We start from the raw sequence: 17791 nt of genomic DNA on the forward strand, positions 1-17791 counted from the left end.
AGTTTCAAGTTCTTGAAAAATAACAGCAAAGTCTGATGAGATAGTGTGGTGACTTTTGGGTTTTGTCCATACAAACCATGATATCATGTGTCTCTGGGCCACTCACCTAGGAAGTCTCCAGGTGATGGTTCTGATCAAATTCCATCTGGGTAAGAATTTAGTATTTTAATCAAATCTTGCTTTAATTTGGCCAAGATTGTGGAACCTGTTTTTCTCTGGCAAATCTCAGAATTAACAAAGGGTGGAAGACACTAGCCAAACAAACCCAACAGCACATAAAAAATTTCTTCCTTGTGCTCACACAAAATTTATTCCAAGGATGCAATGATTGTGAAAAATATGAAAGTCATTGAATGCCTATATATTTATAATGTAAAAAAATGGATGAAGAATATAAATAATCTAATTGTCTAATTGTGTGGAAAAGGGACTTTGAGGAAAAGTCAACATCTTTGTAGGATAAAAACATTCACATATTAGAGACAAATGAAAACTATGCCAGCACAATAAAACATTGTATATTAAACTCACAACAAGCATCATATTCACTGGTTAAAAGTTCCCAAAAAATCAAACTGTATCCAGGAAAGGATTTGAAATGTAGATTTGAATTCAGTTTCAGTAAACATATATTGCTCATATAGAATATAGCCATAAGCTGGGTGTGGTATCCCATACACTTTTAATCCCAGCAATATGGAGGCAGAAGTAGGGGAATCTCTGTGGGTTCAATCCCAGCTTGGTTTATGTAACAAGTTCTAGTCTAGCCAGATTACCTAGTGAAAGCCTGTATAAAAAAATCCTCATTATTTAGTTTTTAAAGTGCAACTTATTTGACAACACTAATGCTACTGTGAAATGTACAAGTAGAACACATACTGGGTTTAGAAGGATTGTGAGGAAAAGTTCACCTCCTTTGATACTTTTGTCCAATTCTTGGGGTCCTCCTGGATACTCCTTGTAGAAAATAGTATGTGTGAACAGCCCACAGGTCTGGCGAGGGAGGACCTGATGACAAAGAGGTAAAAGCAACAACACACTGGTGAGATTTAGCTAAAAATCTGTTACCATTCCCATAATTTCACAATCATCAAAGAGTTCCTTGTTCTTACTGTAATCAGGAGCTCATGTTGGTTTAAATTTGAAAATGTCAATGTAGTAACTGAATCAAAGAAATACAATCTGTAGTTTAGAATACACCCCCAGTCAACTGAGTTCTATAAATCTAACTTACTGCCTGACCCGGGTTGAGGGATACAACATTATCTTGGTGTTCTTTTGATTCAGATAGCAAACATGGTTATACTGCTCATCTAACTAAGCTTCTGTTCTCCTTCTGATACTCAGTCCTGTAGAATATGCAGGCTCTGGGATTCAAAGTCAACTTTTCTCACCATCCCTACTTTGCTTTGTCTGTACTATACCTGGCTTTAAATTTCATTTCAGTAGTAGATAAACCATTTAATTACTGCTTCTGGAGTATTTTTGTGTTGAATTTGCTGTAATTCTGGATGTTCAACAGACAAAACAAATAAGAACATTGACTCTAAAATACAATTTTGATTAATAAAGCATTTATAGTGTAATAGAAAATGCACCCAATTACAAAAGAAAGCTATGATGGTATTTATTCTTCATTTAATTTTTTAATTAAATTCACAGTAAAAAAGGATGATTTCCTTTCATGACATGTTGCGTGATCACACAATGAAAGAATCTCAGTGCTCTCTCTGTTTTTAAATTTATTTGAATAATTCTTTTCACACTTCCAGATTCCTCTAGACTTCACTCGCACTCTTTGTAGAATCAATGATTTCAGGTAACAGTCTGTGTTCTTTGTCCACTGGTGCAATATTATAATGATGAGATGATGAAAGCCCCATGATAAAATTACTGAGCTCCAATATGAGTAGCTATTTATTCCTGTCTCTTGGTTTTAGATGGAGATTAGATGTAAAGATAGATAGGTAGTTCTAGTAGCAATATGAGTAAAAGTGTGAGTTAGTATAAACATTGAACAGAAAGAAGATGGTAAACTGTTTCTCTGATCTTGACAACTAATGGTGGGAACATCTTCAAAGACACCCACAACTGGATAAAACTGGTCATTTTCGATCCAAGGGAATGGTACCACTTTTTCCTCCAATGAGTGATGCTTAATTTTTGGCTCAAATTCATGTGGCTTTATTCTGATTTATCATAAAGGATAGATTATTCTTAAATTTGATCATTATTTTTTTAGCGAATACAAATGGAAAGGAAGCACATGCCACCCTTCCCTGCAATTTCCAGGAAAAAGAGAATGAAAATGAACAGCGCTTTAAGATGCTCTGAATGCCTGAAAGCCAAAATACAGGAATAGATGGATTTAGCTTTCAGGTACTATCATTCCCTTTTATCAGTCGGTAGTGAAGTGACTGGAGAGGTGTTTTCTTGATCTGTAGAGCAGTATCCCACCTTTAGCTCATGTTAAATACACTCAAATCAGCAGCACTGAGGAATTCCTCAGGAAAAGCATAGGAGCCCCAGACCAATTTTCCATCTGAAAATATCAATGGATAATCTACGCAAAACTTATTCCCATTATTTCTACATTGTTATACACTCAGTAAAATCACTCCTCTGCTGAGCAAACAAGCCTGTAGTCAAATAATATGTCATTGTGTGACCAGTCACCTTCATGGCATGTTGGAAACTTCTGAAAGTCATGTGAAAGTAGTTCTGTGTTACATCCCTAGACAGAATGTTAATCCTTTCACTTATGGGTATCATGGGCCCTCAGGCACAGAAGTATGCGCTCACCATGATGCTATTGTGAATGAAGCCCTTTCTGTATCTTGCAGGTTTCAGATGTGGATATTCTTCAGTGCTGGTGACCTGAATACCCCAGACCTTCTTCCAAGCTGCATACAGCTGAATATGGACCGGGTAGACCCCTGAGTGATGTGGGGCCACTGCATAGCCCAGGTTGGTCGGGATTCCATGTTCCTAAAAGAAGTCAGAAGAACATCATGGAGTGGGGGCAACTGGGTCAATTAAAAATCCTTATATTTATTTAGCACATATGTTGGTATACCCACTAAGTAAGAGGGAATTTAAATACAGGAAGATGGAGCTTTTACTGTTCTTCAGTTCATCAGCTTCATAGAGACCTGATGCTACTATACTGAAAGTAGTACATACTTTTTTGGGCTTGTCCTGTGTGTGTAAAATTAAGTCTGAAATTAAATGCGTTAAGTTTTAGGAGATGACAGTGTTGCGAGTGATTGTCCTCTGAGCCAAGCAACACCTGAGGCAATCAGGTGTTCCCATTGCAAAAGATCATCCCAGTTAGACCTGCTGAAGTTTTACATCCCTGAATACCAGCTTGGAAAAGGGCATTCAATTTTCACTTAAGTGTCCAGTTTCTCCCCACGACCTGTTGTATGCAATTCAGCATTAATTGCATATGACCTCCTCTGGATGGGATAGGTTGTATACAGACCACAGAATACTGGAACATCATGTATGAACTATGTGGCTATGGGAAGGTTCTTACCCGGTTGGATAAGCCGTTTCACACACTGCCTGTTGGGAAAGGAAAACCCACATTCCTGAAAGGAACCTCTCACCTGTTCTGTTAGGTAGCCAAATATACACATTGGTTCCCAATATTTAACTTTGGCAGAATCATACCTTTGTTTGTCATTGGTACCTCCAGACAAGAGGTAGACATTGTTTATTTCTCACCTGGGAGGCAATTTTAGCTACAAATAGGAATTGAATTTTGTCTGTTATCAAGCTGATGAAGCAAAGATAAAAATTTGTGACTTGAGAAACTGCCTAGAAAACAAAGAGGAAAATGAAAGGATATAGTAAGTGAGTGTGTGAGTGTGTGTGTGTGTGTGTGTGTGTGTGTGTGTGTGTGTGTGTATGTGTATGTATGTTTGTGCACGTGTGTGACCATGTGTGCTTGGTACTGATGCACACCAGGAATGCAAATGTTAACCATAAGGCAATGAGAGCTTTTATTTGTTTGTTTGTTTAAATTTAATGGTATTGAATCTGATGAGTTTGTAGGACTACAATGTATTATTCACTTCAAGAAAGAACTAGTGGAAAGCCAAGGTCAAATTTATATGTCAAGGAGTTATTTCTATGGTAAAAGTTAGATGAAAATGAGTAACAAAACAGAGAGTATGTAAGAGTTAAGGTCCAGGATAGTTATGTATGTAGAGGGTAAGGGGAAGGTAAAGATCTCACATTTTGTCATAAACTTTAGAAACTTCATTTATTGTACAGGGCATACACTTTACTGTGAAGTATTTTTGTAAATAGTCAACACAAAATGACTATAGGTATACCTTTAAAGCAAGAATACAAAACAGTCTCAATCATTTTATTATATTTCTAGGTATATGAAATAGATATGTAGTTTTCTAATTTCTACCTCTTTTATAACTTTCCCTTTTAAATGCTTATTTGGTTCATAAAGTTTCCTTGTAGGGCTGAATCTCATCAATTGAGCTTATAAATGAGGACATACAGTCAGATATGAAAGTTGATTGAATCAATAAACTGAGCAAAAGATTGTTGACAATTGCCGTTTATATTGTCTGTTGTAGGCACAAAACACAGGGAAAGAATTCGGTCTTGGATGAGATGCAAGCAGTAAGTGATCATGTATTTTCAAAGCATAACCTGTATACTACGCTAGTCCCAAAGGCGGGCACTGAATAGTTCATGTCACTATCGATATGAACATTATTGTGTAGGCAAATTCAGTTCTTTTTCATCAAGACTGTTTTCTAACATCTATTATAATAAATGACTCGTATAGAAATACCGAATTATTAAATCAATGCTGTAAAATGAGCTACTGCCTTTTTCCTAGGCATGAGGGAAAACTGGTTTCTTAGTGTTAGTAAAGAAATATATTTCTTACAAGAGCCTCTCTCTCTTCTCCCCTCCCTTTGCCCTCTCCTCCTGTGCTCCTTAATCTTTATGGTACTAGAAACTGAATCCCATTCCTCATTAAAGCTAAGTGAACAATATGTTACTGAACTAAATTCTGACCCTGAAATTTTTATTTCCTGGCCGGGTGGTGGTGGTGCATGCCTTTAATCCCAGCATTTAGGAGGCAGAGGCAGGCAGACCTGTGTGACTTGGAGATAAACCTGGTTTACAAGAGGTAGTTTTCTAGGACAGCCTTCAAAGCCACAGAGAAACCCTGTGTCGAAAAACCAAAAAAAATTTATATTTTCTGTACAGGACCCTAACTATCTGGGAACTGACCAAGGAGGTATCAGCTATGTAGCTTGGCCACACCACAGGGTCCTTTACTGAACCACTATCAGCCTTGGTTCTTTTTGGTCTGGTTGCTATCTGGTAAATGATTAAGCTGTGATGAAGATGAGTGATCGCCCAGAAAAACAAGGTGTCCAGCCCAGCCCACCATTGCATTGCCCATGAAACAGAGGTCAACTTCCTGGATAAAAATCTAGGCATGAGGGTGTAAAAACCCCTCTGTTGTTGAATAGAATTGGTATGGCTCTTTTGTCTGGGAAGGCACTTCTGACTCTCAAGGAAGGGAAAATTTTCTCCTACTATGTTGTTTTTCTTGCAACTGCTTTATGTAAGGGATTTCCAAGTCTTTTACAATTTAGTAAGTGACATAACAACAGTGTGGGAATCCTAATATTCATTAACAATAAATTTGTTGGCTTCACTCTCTACTATGGTATGATGCTTTATTGCAAATTATGAGGCCTTAGATGTTAGATAAATGTGGTAGTGTCATAGAAACAAAGAGATAAAAAACAAAGTCTGTAAAGAGATTTGAAATAACAAACAACTATATTCATCCTATGAAAAAGCATTTCACTTTTGGTATAGAGTAAAAGGAATTGTAGAACTTTCCATGAAAAATCAGGAGGGAAAAGCAATTGACTCAGTGAGTTTGGAGGAAGGGTCAGTAAAAAAGATTTTATTATACTTATTGATTTCTGGGGTCTCAATGTAATACTATCTGTAAGGTCATTCTATTGCGGGGGCAGCTAGAGCTCAATCAAAATAGTAAATCACTCTAGGTAATTGTGAGTTTATACTTTTTCAATCAAAATGATAACAGAAAGTGAAAAGTCATTCCCTAGTAACTCTTTTCCTGTTATCAAGGGGCTTACTGAACTAGAAAGTTTCATTCTTAACTGTCCACTGCTTCAAATCCAATTCACAGAGAGTTGGTCAACTAAAACATAAAATAAATGTCATATTTATACAAGATCATAAAAATTACACTCGGGAAAGCTTTTCAATGTATATACAGAAAACACTCAATCCCTATAAGACAGACATAAATGATAGTTGAGGAAACAAAACTCAAGAATGGCTTCTATTATATATTAACAAATCACACACGAAGAAGAAAGTTTAACATACCAGGCACCACAAAAGTATAATATGCTAATAAGCAAATGCCAGGACAGGTTTTACAAAGTGACATCATTTCAATGGCATTTCAGAATGACACATTTCAACCAACATTCACAGGACTTTGCCATGATCACATTTTCCCAGCTAAATTTCCATTTCTTCCAGGGGTGGTGGTGACCCAATAACAATGGTTAAATTATTGATATATGTGATAAGATCATATTTTTAAGTAAACAAAATATTATAAAATGCATTTAACACCACAGCTGACAAAGCAAATGAAATGAAGGTACTTTTAAAACAATCCCTATTGGCCATGTAACCCTGCAAATGGAGAGGTGCCTGGTATCATCTATTAGGTGTTTTTCAATTTATTCCTGATGTGACCCTGATGATAATCCTGTTACAAGGACTGGAGACTATCCAGGCTAAGAGAAAGCATCAGGCTTTTACATGTTAGCAAGTGAGAGAGCTGGAATCACACCCTGGCTCTCTACATTCAGTATATACTTCAGCTTTTGCAATGTGGGCTTCCAGTGTGACCTAATGGAATTGATGTGAATGTATATTCTGGAAGCATAACACCTCTCTTTTCTTTTCTTTTTTTTTCTTGGAAAAGTTATATGAATTAAAACTCAAAACTCACTATTTAAAAAAAAACTCCTTTGCTGCTAGCACTTTTTAATGCAAATGTGTTTCAGTCAATTAGGAGTGCACAGGACAGCTTCTGGAGGGCAGCAGGAAGCAAAGGCTAAATTCTGGTTGGAAACTAAGACCCACAAGACTATCTGCTAGAAGTTTTGGGAAACAGGAAGCCTACTGATTGTGACTTAGCTCTAGTGGTCATTCTCAGAAAAAGGAGCCCCTGGGGAACCAGTTCTCTAGGACTAGTCCTGAGAAGTTCAGCTGACAATCTGCCCTCTGCCCTTAAAGAGTTTTTGAAAACCCTTAAGGTATTGAGTAGAAGCTGTCCTTTTTGAAAATAGTGTGATGTTTTTTAACTTGGAAACCTGATGGGAAGAGGTGGGTTTGCATTTTTCAAATACATATAACAGGTTTAACAGAATGAGGAAAGATATCTTATGGTTTGAATTTTAGGAAAACTTGAGAAAAAATACAATATTTACTTTTATCAATTCACATTTGTATTTTACTTATATCGTTGATATTGGTAAACATCTGTTTACCTACCTGAGTAAACATTATATATGTATGTATATATAACACATATATTCATATACATATATATACAAATATTTTATATGTGTATAAGTATGTGTGGGAGGAGATATTGTATACATACATGATGTACATGCATATAACTGGATCTTATATTGGGCAGCTAGTAAGCTGCCCCTCATTAAATCCTTGGCAGTTATGATTGCTGCTTCAGTTTTATAGAATGTAGTACGGCGTAAGTAGCTATTGTAAATGCTCTCTTAGATTCTGGATGCACAGGCTGGTGGTATGATGAAGCTCTGTGATGTAACATGATTCAGGAACACAGACTGAAAGGCTCCTAATTACAGCGAAATGTATTGGTTCTGATGATTTTGCACCTTGGTTCTTGGATAATTTGAAGCCATCCTAATAAATGGGCAAAGAGATCTCTAGATAGCACAAAGAAGCAGACAGGCAACACTCTTGTGCTTCACTTTGTAAGAATCTGTTAGTAACTTTTTTTTCTGAGAGCTTGACACACCATAACGGACCATAGGGGGAAAAACAAGAGAAAAATGAGAGAAAGAAGATTCATCTCATGGTCATACATTATTCCTGGATCTCACAGAAGCTGAGAAAAAATTTGAACAATGAATTCAAGTTTCCAAATAATGAGAAAAGGGATGCACACATGGCTTCTCTCCATAATTCTAGAATTCTGTCAATATGGGAAATGATGGGAATTATTTCATATCCAAAATGATGGGAATGGTATTCTATGCACTGCAGTGAGTGGCAAATATTTAAAAAGAAAACAACTGTTTAAAAATAAGTCACAGTTTTTTAAAAAACAAAATGTCAAAAATGTAATTAATGGGGTGGTAACTGCATAAATGAATACACTCTTGGTAAGGAGATTGTGTAGTCAACAGTATCTTGTTGACTTAAAGAATTGATTTGTTCTCTTATATATACAACTTCAGGGGAGTGACACTGGTGCTAAGGAAAATAGATCCCATTATCTATTTCTCCTTTTAATAAGGGCTTGAAACCATATTGTCATCTTTGAAAATGAGCCTAGAATCATTGATTTTCCACTGTGTTTTTCAGGGCTGAAATTGTCTTCTGTTTTCATAAGTGATAAAAGTGAAGGCTGTGTGACCCTGGAAATTGGCTGGGTCAATCTTGACACTGTTTGGATTGAAGCCTGGTAAATGGTGACAAATCTCTGGAGGGCTCCCTGCTACAAATGGATTTTTCTTGGGAAAAAGAAACAGCACAGCAATAGCATTGCTTCTAGAGTGTTGAACTTTTTGATCCTAAGTAGAGCTATTTTGGGCAATTGAGACTCATCCTCTGATATTCTTGCTCTCACTGATAGACTACTTTGATGCTTAAAAGAAACTAACAGAAAAACCAGACTGGCTTTCACTCTGCCTGTAGGTTGCATCTCTCCAGCAAGTTTAGTATTTGCATTCCTAAGTTTTCATGTTAAGTACTCTCACTTTATTTGCTAATCAAAATATTTTATATAACTTTGTTCAATATAATATTACTCAATGTATACTCACTGTATGCATAGGTTGTACAAAGAGCCATTGTAGGCATTGGGGATATAACAGAGAAGAAATTAGAAAAAAAATCCCTTCTATTAATCATTTTGTGTTTGTACGATGAGACTGACAATATAAAAAGTAAAGAGAGGGTAAGTATGCACCATCACTGGAGGGAGGGCTGCAGATCTTTAGGGCTCATAAATGTTATTAATGTGTTTGTATTTCCCTCAAGCAAGAGAAGTTGCAACCAGAAAGCTCTAAGCAAAGAAAAGGCATTGCCCCCCCCTACCATTATAAAAGTCTTATGGTTGCTATGATAAGAAATGGCTGAAAGAAGGTAAGGAGGGTTCAAAGCAGTACATAACCTCCAAACTAGCTCTGATTGGGAATGATGACAGCCTGGACTATAGGAGCATGTTGGAGCTCATGAGAAATAATATCATAAAAATAATATGGATATATTTTTCTTTATTTCTCTTTTGAGTGTGTATGAGAGAGAGAGAGAGAGAGAGAGAGAGAGAGAGAGAGAGAGAGAGAAGTGTCTTTGATTGCTCTTCCCTTTTATTGTGTGTCTCTCAGACAACCCAGGGCCCAGAGATCATGGTCGTGACTCCAGTAACGTCCCCGTATCGGCCTTCTGAGACTGGAATCAAGTATAAGCCACCATGCCAATGTAATATTTTTGTGGGTTCTGGATCTAAAACCAAGTCCTCTTGTTTTGGAGGACAAGTTCTTTAAACCTTTGAGCAATATCCCCAGCCTTATTTTGAATATTTTGTAAGAGCTTGAATACAGTGCAGGAGCAGAAGGATATCTGGAAGGAATGTGTGCTATCAAGTCATAGGAGGAGGTTTAATGCTTGGTAGTTTGGGATAGAAGGATAAAGAGGAATACTGTGTGTGAGAACAGACATCTAGTAGCACATGACAGGTAATAATATCAATAAACAACTTATTATCCTCAAGAGTGAGCTAAGCTGGAGTTTGGTAAGGTTGTAAGATTTTTTAAAAATTATTATTATTATTGATATTATTATTATTTTATGCATGTAGGTATATTACCATTAGGTATGTCTGTGTGCCATAATCATGTCTACTACCTGAAAAGTCCTGGAGAAGATTTAGCAACCATATGGGTACTAAAAATTGAACCTGGGTCCTTAGAAGAGCAGTCAGGATTCTAAATTTGGAGCTATCTTTCTATCCCCAAGATAAAGATTTTATTTAAAGCCATATGATTCACTTATCTAAAACAAACAAGCAAACAAAATATGTATAAGCAGGGAAAAGAAGGTGTACTAAGATAGATGCCCAGGAGGTTTTAAAATTAAGAGGTAATGAGATGAAGTCAAACACATATACTGAAAAACACACATAAGGTATGAGCAACATGAGGGATCCATAATGGAATGGGAACTGACCAAAGACTGAAAGTTCTTTGGGGAGTGTTTGTTTTTTGGGTGTATTCATTATTATCTTTGTTCAAGTTTTGTTTTGTGGTTATATTTGGTAAAAGACAAATTCTAATTTTTCATTTACTGAATTATTTTGAAAGGAGTTTTTGAAAATAAAAATGGAAATGATCTTTCTATCCAGGGACCATCTATGAAAATTCACCATAAACACCTTTCAGGTCAAAGACTTTTCTTTGTGAACAGAAAATTAACTGATAAGTTAGAAGAAAAATACAAATGATGGCAAATATAGTCACAATATTAATGATACAAAATAAGGACTAAGAATTACTTGTGTTTAACAATGAATGTCAATCAACAACCTGAACAAGAAAAGTTGCTTATCAGAATAACTTAAGATTTTTGGCAAAACTAAAATTTAGTTATTGATTTCAAAAAATACTTTAAACAAAACAAAACAAAACAAAACAAAACAAAAGAATAATTTAAGATATAACAAGAAGAGAGGTAGAGATCTTGAGTATAACAATAAATTAAATTTCCTGTATTGTCTACAAATTATTCTATAGCTTGAGTGAGAGGTATAGGAACATAGAATTATTTTTAAAAAAACACAATAAATAGCCTATTTTTAGATAGAGCAATAATTTGGAAGGTAGGAAAATCTCTAGACCTATGGTTGTGAACAGTCAAGGGGAAAAGGGATTAGAGCAGTCTTAGAGTCTATGTGGTGGTTTGATAAAAATTCACCATATACTCACATGGAGTGGCATTATTTGAAAGGATTAGGAAATGTAGCCTTGTTGGAGTAGGTGTGGTCTTGTTGGAGCAAGTGTATCACTGGGGTTGGTCTTTAGGGTTTCAAATGACCAAGTCAACCCCAGTAGCGCTCTCTCTCTCTCTCTCTCTCTCTCTCTCTCTCTCTCTCTCTCTCTCTCTCTCTCTCTTCATGTTTCCTGTGATCTTGATGTAGAACTCTAAGCTACCTCTCCAGCACCATGACTCCCTGCATGCTGTCATACTTCCCACCATAATGACTAAACCTCTGAACTTTAAGCTAAGCCAGCTCTATTTAAAAGTGTTCCTTTAGTCATGGTGTCTCTTCACACCAATAAGACATAGACTAAGACAGTCTGACATCCCCATTACTACTATTTCTTTAACACATTAATTCATAGCTGAACATATTCCTGAGTGTTCTCATGACATGCCAGCCTTTAATTTATGTCTATAATATTTTCAAACAATTTAAAATAATCAACCATATCTATACAAACTATTTTACTAGATAATTGTAATTACTTGAATGCTAGTCATATAGATTATTAGAATTATATTCTTCTCAAGAGAGGAATTCAAATGCTTCAAATTAAATTAATAAAGGCTAGAAAGATGGCTTAGCAAGTAAGATCACTTTCTGCTCTACCAGGGTACTTGAGCTGAGTTCCCATACCTATCTCCACAGGGAATATGATACCTTCTTCTAGCCTCTGTACACACACACACACACACACACACACACACACACACACACACACATAAAATTTATAAAGTCTAAAATTATGTCTACTAATTTGCTCCTATTTGCCTATAATCATAGTGAAATTGCTTTTATATGATAGGTACATAGTTTGCTTATGGTTGGTTTTGTTTCAGGGAAATAAGAAGCAAGAACTCCACTTGAAAAAGCAAAGCAATGGTATAATTACTAATTGGAGAAGTGGGAATTGAGAAACAGTGCTTGAGATGAGAAAGTCATTGTCCTAGTCAGGGTTACCATTTCTGTGGTAAAATACTACTGCATAAAGCAACTTGCTAATCACAGAAGGAAGTCAGGACACAAACTCAAATAGGTTAGGAACCTGGCAGTAGAAGCTGATGCAGAGGCCATCGAGGGGTGCTGCTTACTGGCTTGCTCCTCATGGCTTGATCACTCTGTTTTCTTATAGATCTCATGACTACTAGCCCAGGGATGCCAACTTACAATGTGTGAGGTCCTTTCCACCAATTGCTGATTACGAAAATGCCTTAAACTCTTTCTTAAATCCAGGTCTCATGGAGACATTTTCTCAACTGAGGCTCACTCCTCTCTGATGACTCTAGCTTATGTCAAGTTGACAGAAAACTAGCTAGCACAACTACCTATGAAACAAAGATTTGTAGTATGATGTCATGGCTCTATAGTAGGTCCACTCAAAACCTATGGTTAGTTATACAGTGAGAACAATTAAAGCATGAGTCCCAAGCACAGTCAGGTTCAGAGACCGAGGCATGGATTAAGCTTAGATGTGTATGATACCTAGATTGAGTCATTACAGAGAAATATAGGCTAAGTAGGGTTGCAAGGGGCTTCAAAGAATGTATCATGAAGGATATTTGGCAACATGAGCTTGAAAAAAGTTGAAATAACAGGAGATTAAGAGCCCAAGAGAAGTGGTGATGTGTGAAGGCTGATATCCCACAAGAGCTGAGCTGCTATACAGAACCATTCCTTCCCCTTCACAGGAAAGTATACTTGTAGATCTGATTCAATAACAAGAGAGATGTTATGGATAAAGTAATTTATGTTTGTGAATAGTATCCTTGACCTAAAGGAAATAACAACAAGCAATCACTCAGGTGTGTTAAAAGTAAGATGGAGCCAGTTGTAGTGGCACACGCCTGTAGGATTTGCTAAAGTAGGCAGAGGCAGGAGGATCACGAGTTCGAGGCCAGCCTGGGCTACACATTTCTGGGATTGTCATGTAATTCAATCTTGTTTCTAATTCAAATAAAATATGACAAAAAAAGAAACTATAAAAAAGTAAGATGGAACTGGGTGGTAGTGGCTCACACCTTTAATCCCAGCACTAATGAGGCAGGGACAGGTAGCTCTCCGTAAGTTTGAGGACAACCTGGTTTACAGAGTGAGTTCCAGGACAGCCAAAGCTGTAGAGAGAAATCCTTTCTGGAAAAAAAACTGAACGATGGAAACAAGAATGTAACCATATACGCAGTCATTTCATTTAAAATAATTTATTAATTCTTACAAAATATTTCAATCATATTTACCCCCAACTTCTCCCTTTAACTGCTCTCAAATGTACCCTACTTCTTTATACCCACAACTTTCTGTCCCTGTTGTTAAAATTGAAGACCACCTCATCAAGGGCAATTTTTACATAGTAACATTTTGTAAAGAGAAAGTGAGTACAATGGTTACTAGGATTTGCCACTTTAATACAAGCTTGGGTCACATAGGAAGAGGAAACCTATGTGAGGACCCAATCTACTGTGGGTGGTGTCACCTCTGGGAAAGTGGTCCCTGAATATAAGCTAGGGAGCTGACGCTTATGAGCTTGGGGAGCAAGTGATAACCAGTGTTCCCCCATGGTTTCTGCTTCATTTCTTGCCTCCAAGTTCCTGCCTTTGAGTTCCTGTCCTATGTGACACACTGTAAGTTGGAAGCTGAAACAAACCCTTATCCTACAATTGCTTTTGGTCTTGGCTTTTATCTCAGTCATAGAAAGCTAATTAAAACAGAAATTGATACCAGGATTGTAGGTTGTCTTGTGATATCCTAAAGCGAGTTGATTTGGGGAGGATTGTGTAAGTGTTTGGAAATTTGGGCTGTACAAGCCAATGTCCAGAGTTAATGCATTTGTGGGTACTTGGGAGACAAGAATGGTTAGAGTGATGTGGCTGATGGAAGCCTGCCTTGAGAAGCTTTGGAAGAAAGTTTGAGAGTCACTTCAAGTCTCTAGCAAGGTGATTCATGTTCTTTATTCGAGTTAAGAAACCACAGTAGGTGTCTGGAATCAGCTGTGATTAACAAGAGACCAGCACTACTGAAGTGAAATGTTAGTTTTTTGGGGACATTTGGTGTGCTGGTTAGCTGGGCTGTGATTAATAACAGCCCAGGACAATTGATTAAAATCTTTTGGGAAGTGTATCTCCACTGTCAACACACAGAGAGCGTGGTCAAAAGGAGAACAAAGCTGCATCCCAGGCTAGTATTGAAATTTGGTAATGTGTGAGAATTTCACTGCGGGTCTTGGAGTTATTGGCAAGATATCTGCAGGATTGAAGGGGTTATGACAAAAAGCTGGGGCTTGTCATTGTAAGGAGCTGGGGCAGGCCACTGGTGAATGTGCAGCCTCAGTTGCAATGGAAGGCTCAGGACTGAAGAGGTGATGGAGAAAAGGTGAGGCTTGACACCATGTGGCAGGGGCCATGAGGAGGGGCTAGGAAAGATCATTGCAAAGGCATAACCCAGTTCAGTGGTGATTCCAGTACACAACAGATGCCAGGACTTTGGAACTACTGAGGATGGCAGGAGTTGAGAAGTGGAGCCAGCCTGAGTCTTTGACACAAGCTGTATGTGCTGTGAATGGCAGAGACAGTTAAGTGGATCTGCTCAAGTCCTTTGGACTTCACAAGGTCATGGATGAATCCCAGACATTGGATACTACTTATTTACAGTGTTGGAATGTGGCTTAGATTTGATCTGCCCGTGACAGTGCCCTACTTCTTCTCTCATTCAGTAAGAAGTGTGTAGCTTGTTTTGATTTCACAGGAGTATATGAATGAGAGACTGAGCTTTTAAAGAGCTGTCATGTTTCTAAAGAGAACATTGGCTTTTAAAGTGTTGGAAAATTTAAAGACTGTGGGGCTTTAAGGTTATGTTTTTATTTGCATATTAGCATGAGATCTTGGGGACCACAAAAAAGGAAAGATTAGAGTTTCATTGTGATGTATTTTTGTGTTAAGCTGATACAGGGTCGATTGTGCTGGCTAGTCATTTTGTTGACTTGACACCAGTATGGGTCACATGGGAGGGAAGAACCTCAATCAAGACAATCAGATTGGCCTGTATATGTGACTGTGGGGCACTTTCTTCATTACTGATTGATATGGGAGGGCCCCTGTCATGGTAGGTAGTGTGACTTCTGTGTGGGTGATCCTGGGTTGTTTAAGAAAGTAGTCTGTCAGGGTCATGGGAAGCAAGCTAGCAAGTGGCATTCCTTTGGGATCTCTGCTTAAGTTCCAGATTCCAGGTTTCTTCTCTGCTCGGTGAGTTTTAATGATGAACTGTCATCAGGATGTATTAGAGATATAAACTCCCTCCCCCCGCCAGTTGTCTGTGGTTGTGTTCTTTATTACAGCAATAGGAAGCAAACTAGATCAATAGTTTTACATAACATGTATTACATAATTTTCATAGTTTGTTCATTTGTAAGTTTCTCTCAATAAATTGATATATGTAAATTTATTTTCTTACAAACTTTCTACAGCAGCCTATAAAAAAGACATGAATATCTATCTACCTTTTAGCTTACTGTTTTAGACAAAGCACTGGTCTAGATTAGTGAGTTAAGCTGTATGTGTGTGTTAAATGAAGGATTTGAAGCTGTCGAAAGTGTACTTCCTCTTCTGACTCTGAGAACCCTTTCAAAGTTTTTGGCTACTTCTGCTATGATAAAGCTTATTAGAGTTAATGTCATTGATTTAAATATCTCTCTGCAGTGGGACACGTCTGTACTGCTGCTGTCAAGTCAAGCTGAGCTTTCCATTAAGAAGCATTCCCCCTTTTAATGTCAGCTTAACACATTTATGGAGAACTGTTTCAAAGTTCAGGATCTGCATGAGCCGTCTTTCTACCACTCACTTCCTTTTGCCAACCCCCAAATACAATGCTTTGGCATTTTGTGCTATTACACTCTGTGCCGTCTCTAAATTAAAGAATTCACATCTGTGATTGTTTAGAATTTTGTGGAACATTTGCTACCAAGCAAAACAGGTAAAATTTCATCATGAAAAGGGGTTTATTTAAATAATTTGTACCTATACATCAACAGAATTCAATGACTAGTCATATTCACTTGAGTAACTGCTGTACAGATTATTAAATGATTTTCCTCTAGACATGCTCCCATGTTTCGAAACAGAATCACAGCTGACTACTTCGTTTCTGTTTTGTTGTCAACATGCTAAAGCAGTGTCATATTTGGAAACAATGCGTCGTTACAGATCTCAACCACAGACAAATTCACAGCAAGCACCACAGTTGGAAGAATGCACATGCTTTCATGCTTTCTGCTGTCTGCATGGTCAGAACTAACTGCTCTTCTATATGAAGAAATGACTGCGGAGAACTCAGATGTGCCCTCTACAAAGATATAATGGTTTGGGAAATGTTCAGTAACTATCAAGGAATTCTAACCACACTCCCAAGCTGAAAGACTTTTTCAGACTCCAGAGAAAGTTAAGGTGAGAGGGAGAGCAAGACAAGCAGGACAAGAGCCCGGAGACAGACAGGTGGATGCATTTGAGGAATATGATATTTAAGTGGTATATGTTAGTACAGTATAATAATGATGAAAAATCAAACCTTGGTTTTTAATTATTCTTGCAGCTTAATAATTAAGAGCAAGTTTAATCATTGAAATAATGACATTAAAATTTATCAGTGAGAGTTAATTATACTACTATTGATATTCTTAGAATTGACTCATGGAACTTCTATCTAATATTTGATTTAGAAACATGCCTAAAATCTCATTATCAAGTTTTCTTAAAAAGTATTGGTGCATTTTTTCTGGGTTTTCTTAAACATGAATAGTCTGTCAGAACATCTATTTTGACACAATCAGGGGAATGAAAGTTTAGTCCTGGCTCAAAACACTAAGAGAAAGAATGACATGGTCAAGCATTAAAGTGTTCTAATACACAGGCAGAAGGTCCAGCTTCTGTACCAGAAAAATTGAAGCAAAGTAGGAGAAGAAAGATAGAAGCTCCCTCTTCCCAACACACACACAGCAAATAGGAAGGACAAGTGTAAGCTGTGTCTACTACCTTAATGGAGCTCCTACTACCTGAGGGAAAGGCTGATAAACTGTGTTCCAGATGGCCACAGGTCTCTACAAGCAAATGTTGTCTTTACTCTTCCAGGGAAAATATAAAAGCAAACAGTGCTCATTTGTTTTGAAATGATGTTCAAGTACCTAGGACAACTGGACCATGAAACAAGAAAATAGAAATGAGGGTTCCCCCATTTTGTTACTAAGCACCCCATTTTCTAATCTTTTATGTGAGTGGCAACAAAAATAATGATCTAGATGTTTCTAGGTAAACAGTTAGGATCCATTAGATAGGAATACACTGTTGTCTGATGTGAAAATAAAGAGGATTTGTATTTAGGGTGGCAGGGATCTAAGTGAAAGTGATTAGTACAATTGAATTTTTCGGTCCTGGTGCACAACATTGGGGG

At 37.3% G+C, this 17791-nt stretch overlaps 1 protein-coding gene across 1 annotated transcript in view; it reads right to left on the reverse strand.

The window, feature by feature from the left end:
- LOC100762108 (bifunctional heparan sulfate N-deacetylase/N-sulfotransferase 4) overlaps positions 1-17791 on the reverse strand; it is a 274005-nt gene that overhangs the window by 117942 nt on the left and 138272 nt on the right. Inside the window, exons 4-5 of the mRNA XM_027395414.2 lie at positions 2803-2988; positions 880-1008 (exon numbers count right to left, since the gene is read on the reverse strand). Of these exons, the coding sequence (XP_027251215.1) occupies positions 880-1008; positions 2803-2988 (315 nt within the window). The remainder of the gene's footprint in view (positions 1-879; positions 1009-2802; positions 2989-17791) is intronic.

This window comes from Cricetulus griseus (assembly GCF_003668045.3).
Source record: "Cricetulus griseus strain 17A/GY chromosome 1 unlocalized genomic scaffold, alternate assembly CriGri-PICRH-1.0 chr1_0, whole genome shotgun sequence".
Classification (NCBI taxonomy): Eukaryota; Metazoa; Chordata; class Mammalia; order Rodentia; family Cricetidae; genus Cricetulus; species Cricetulus griseus.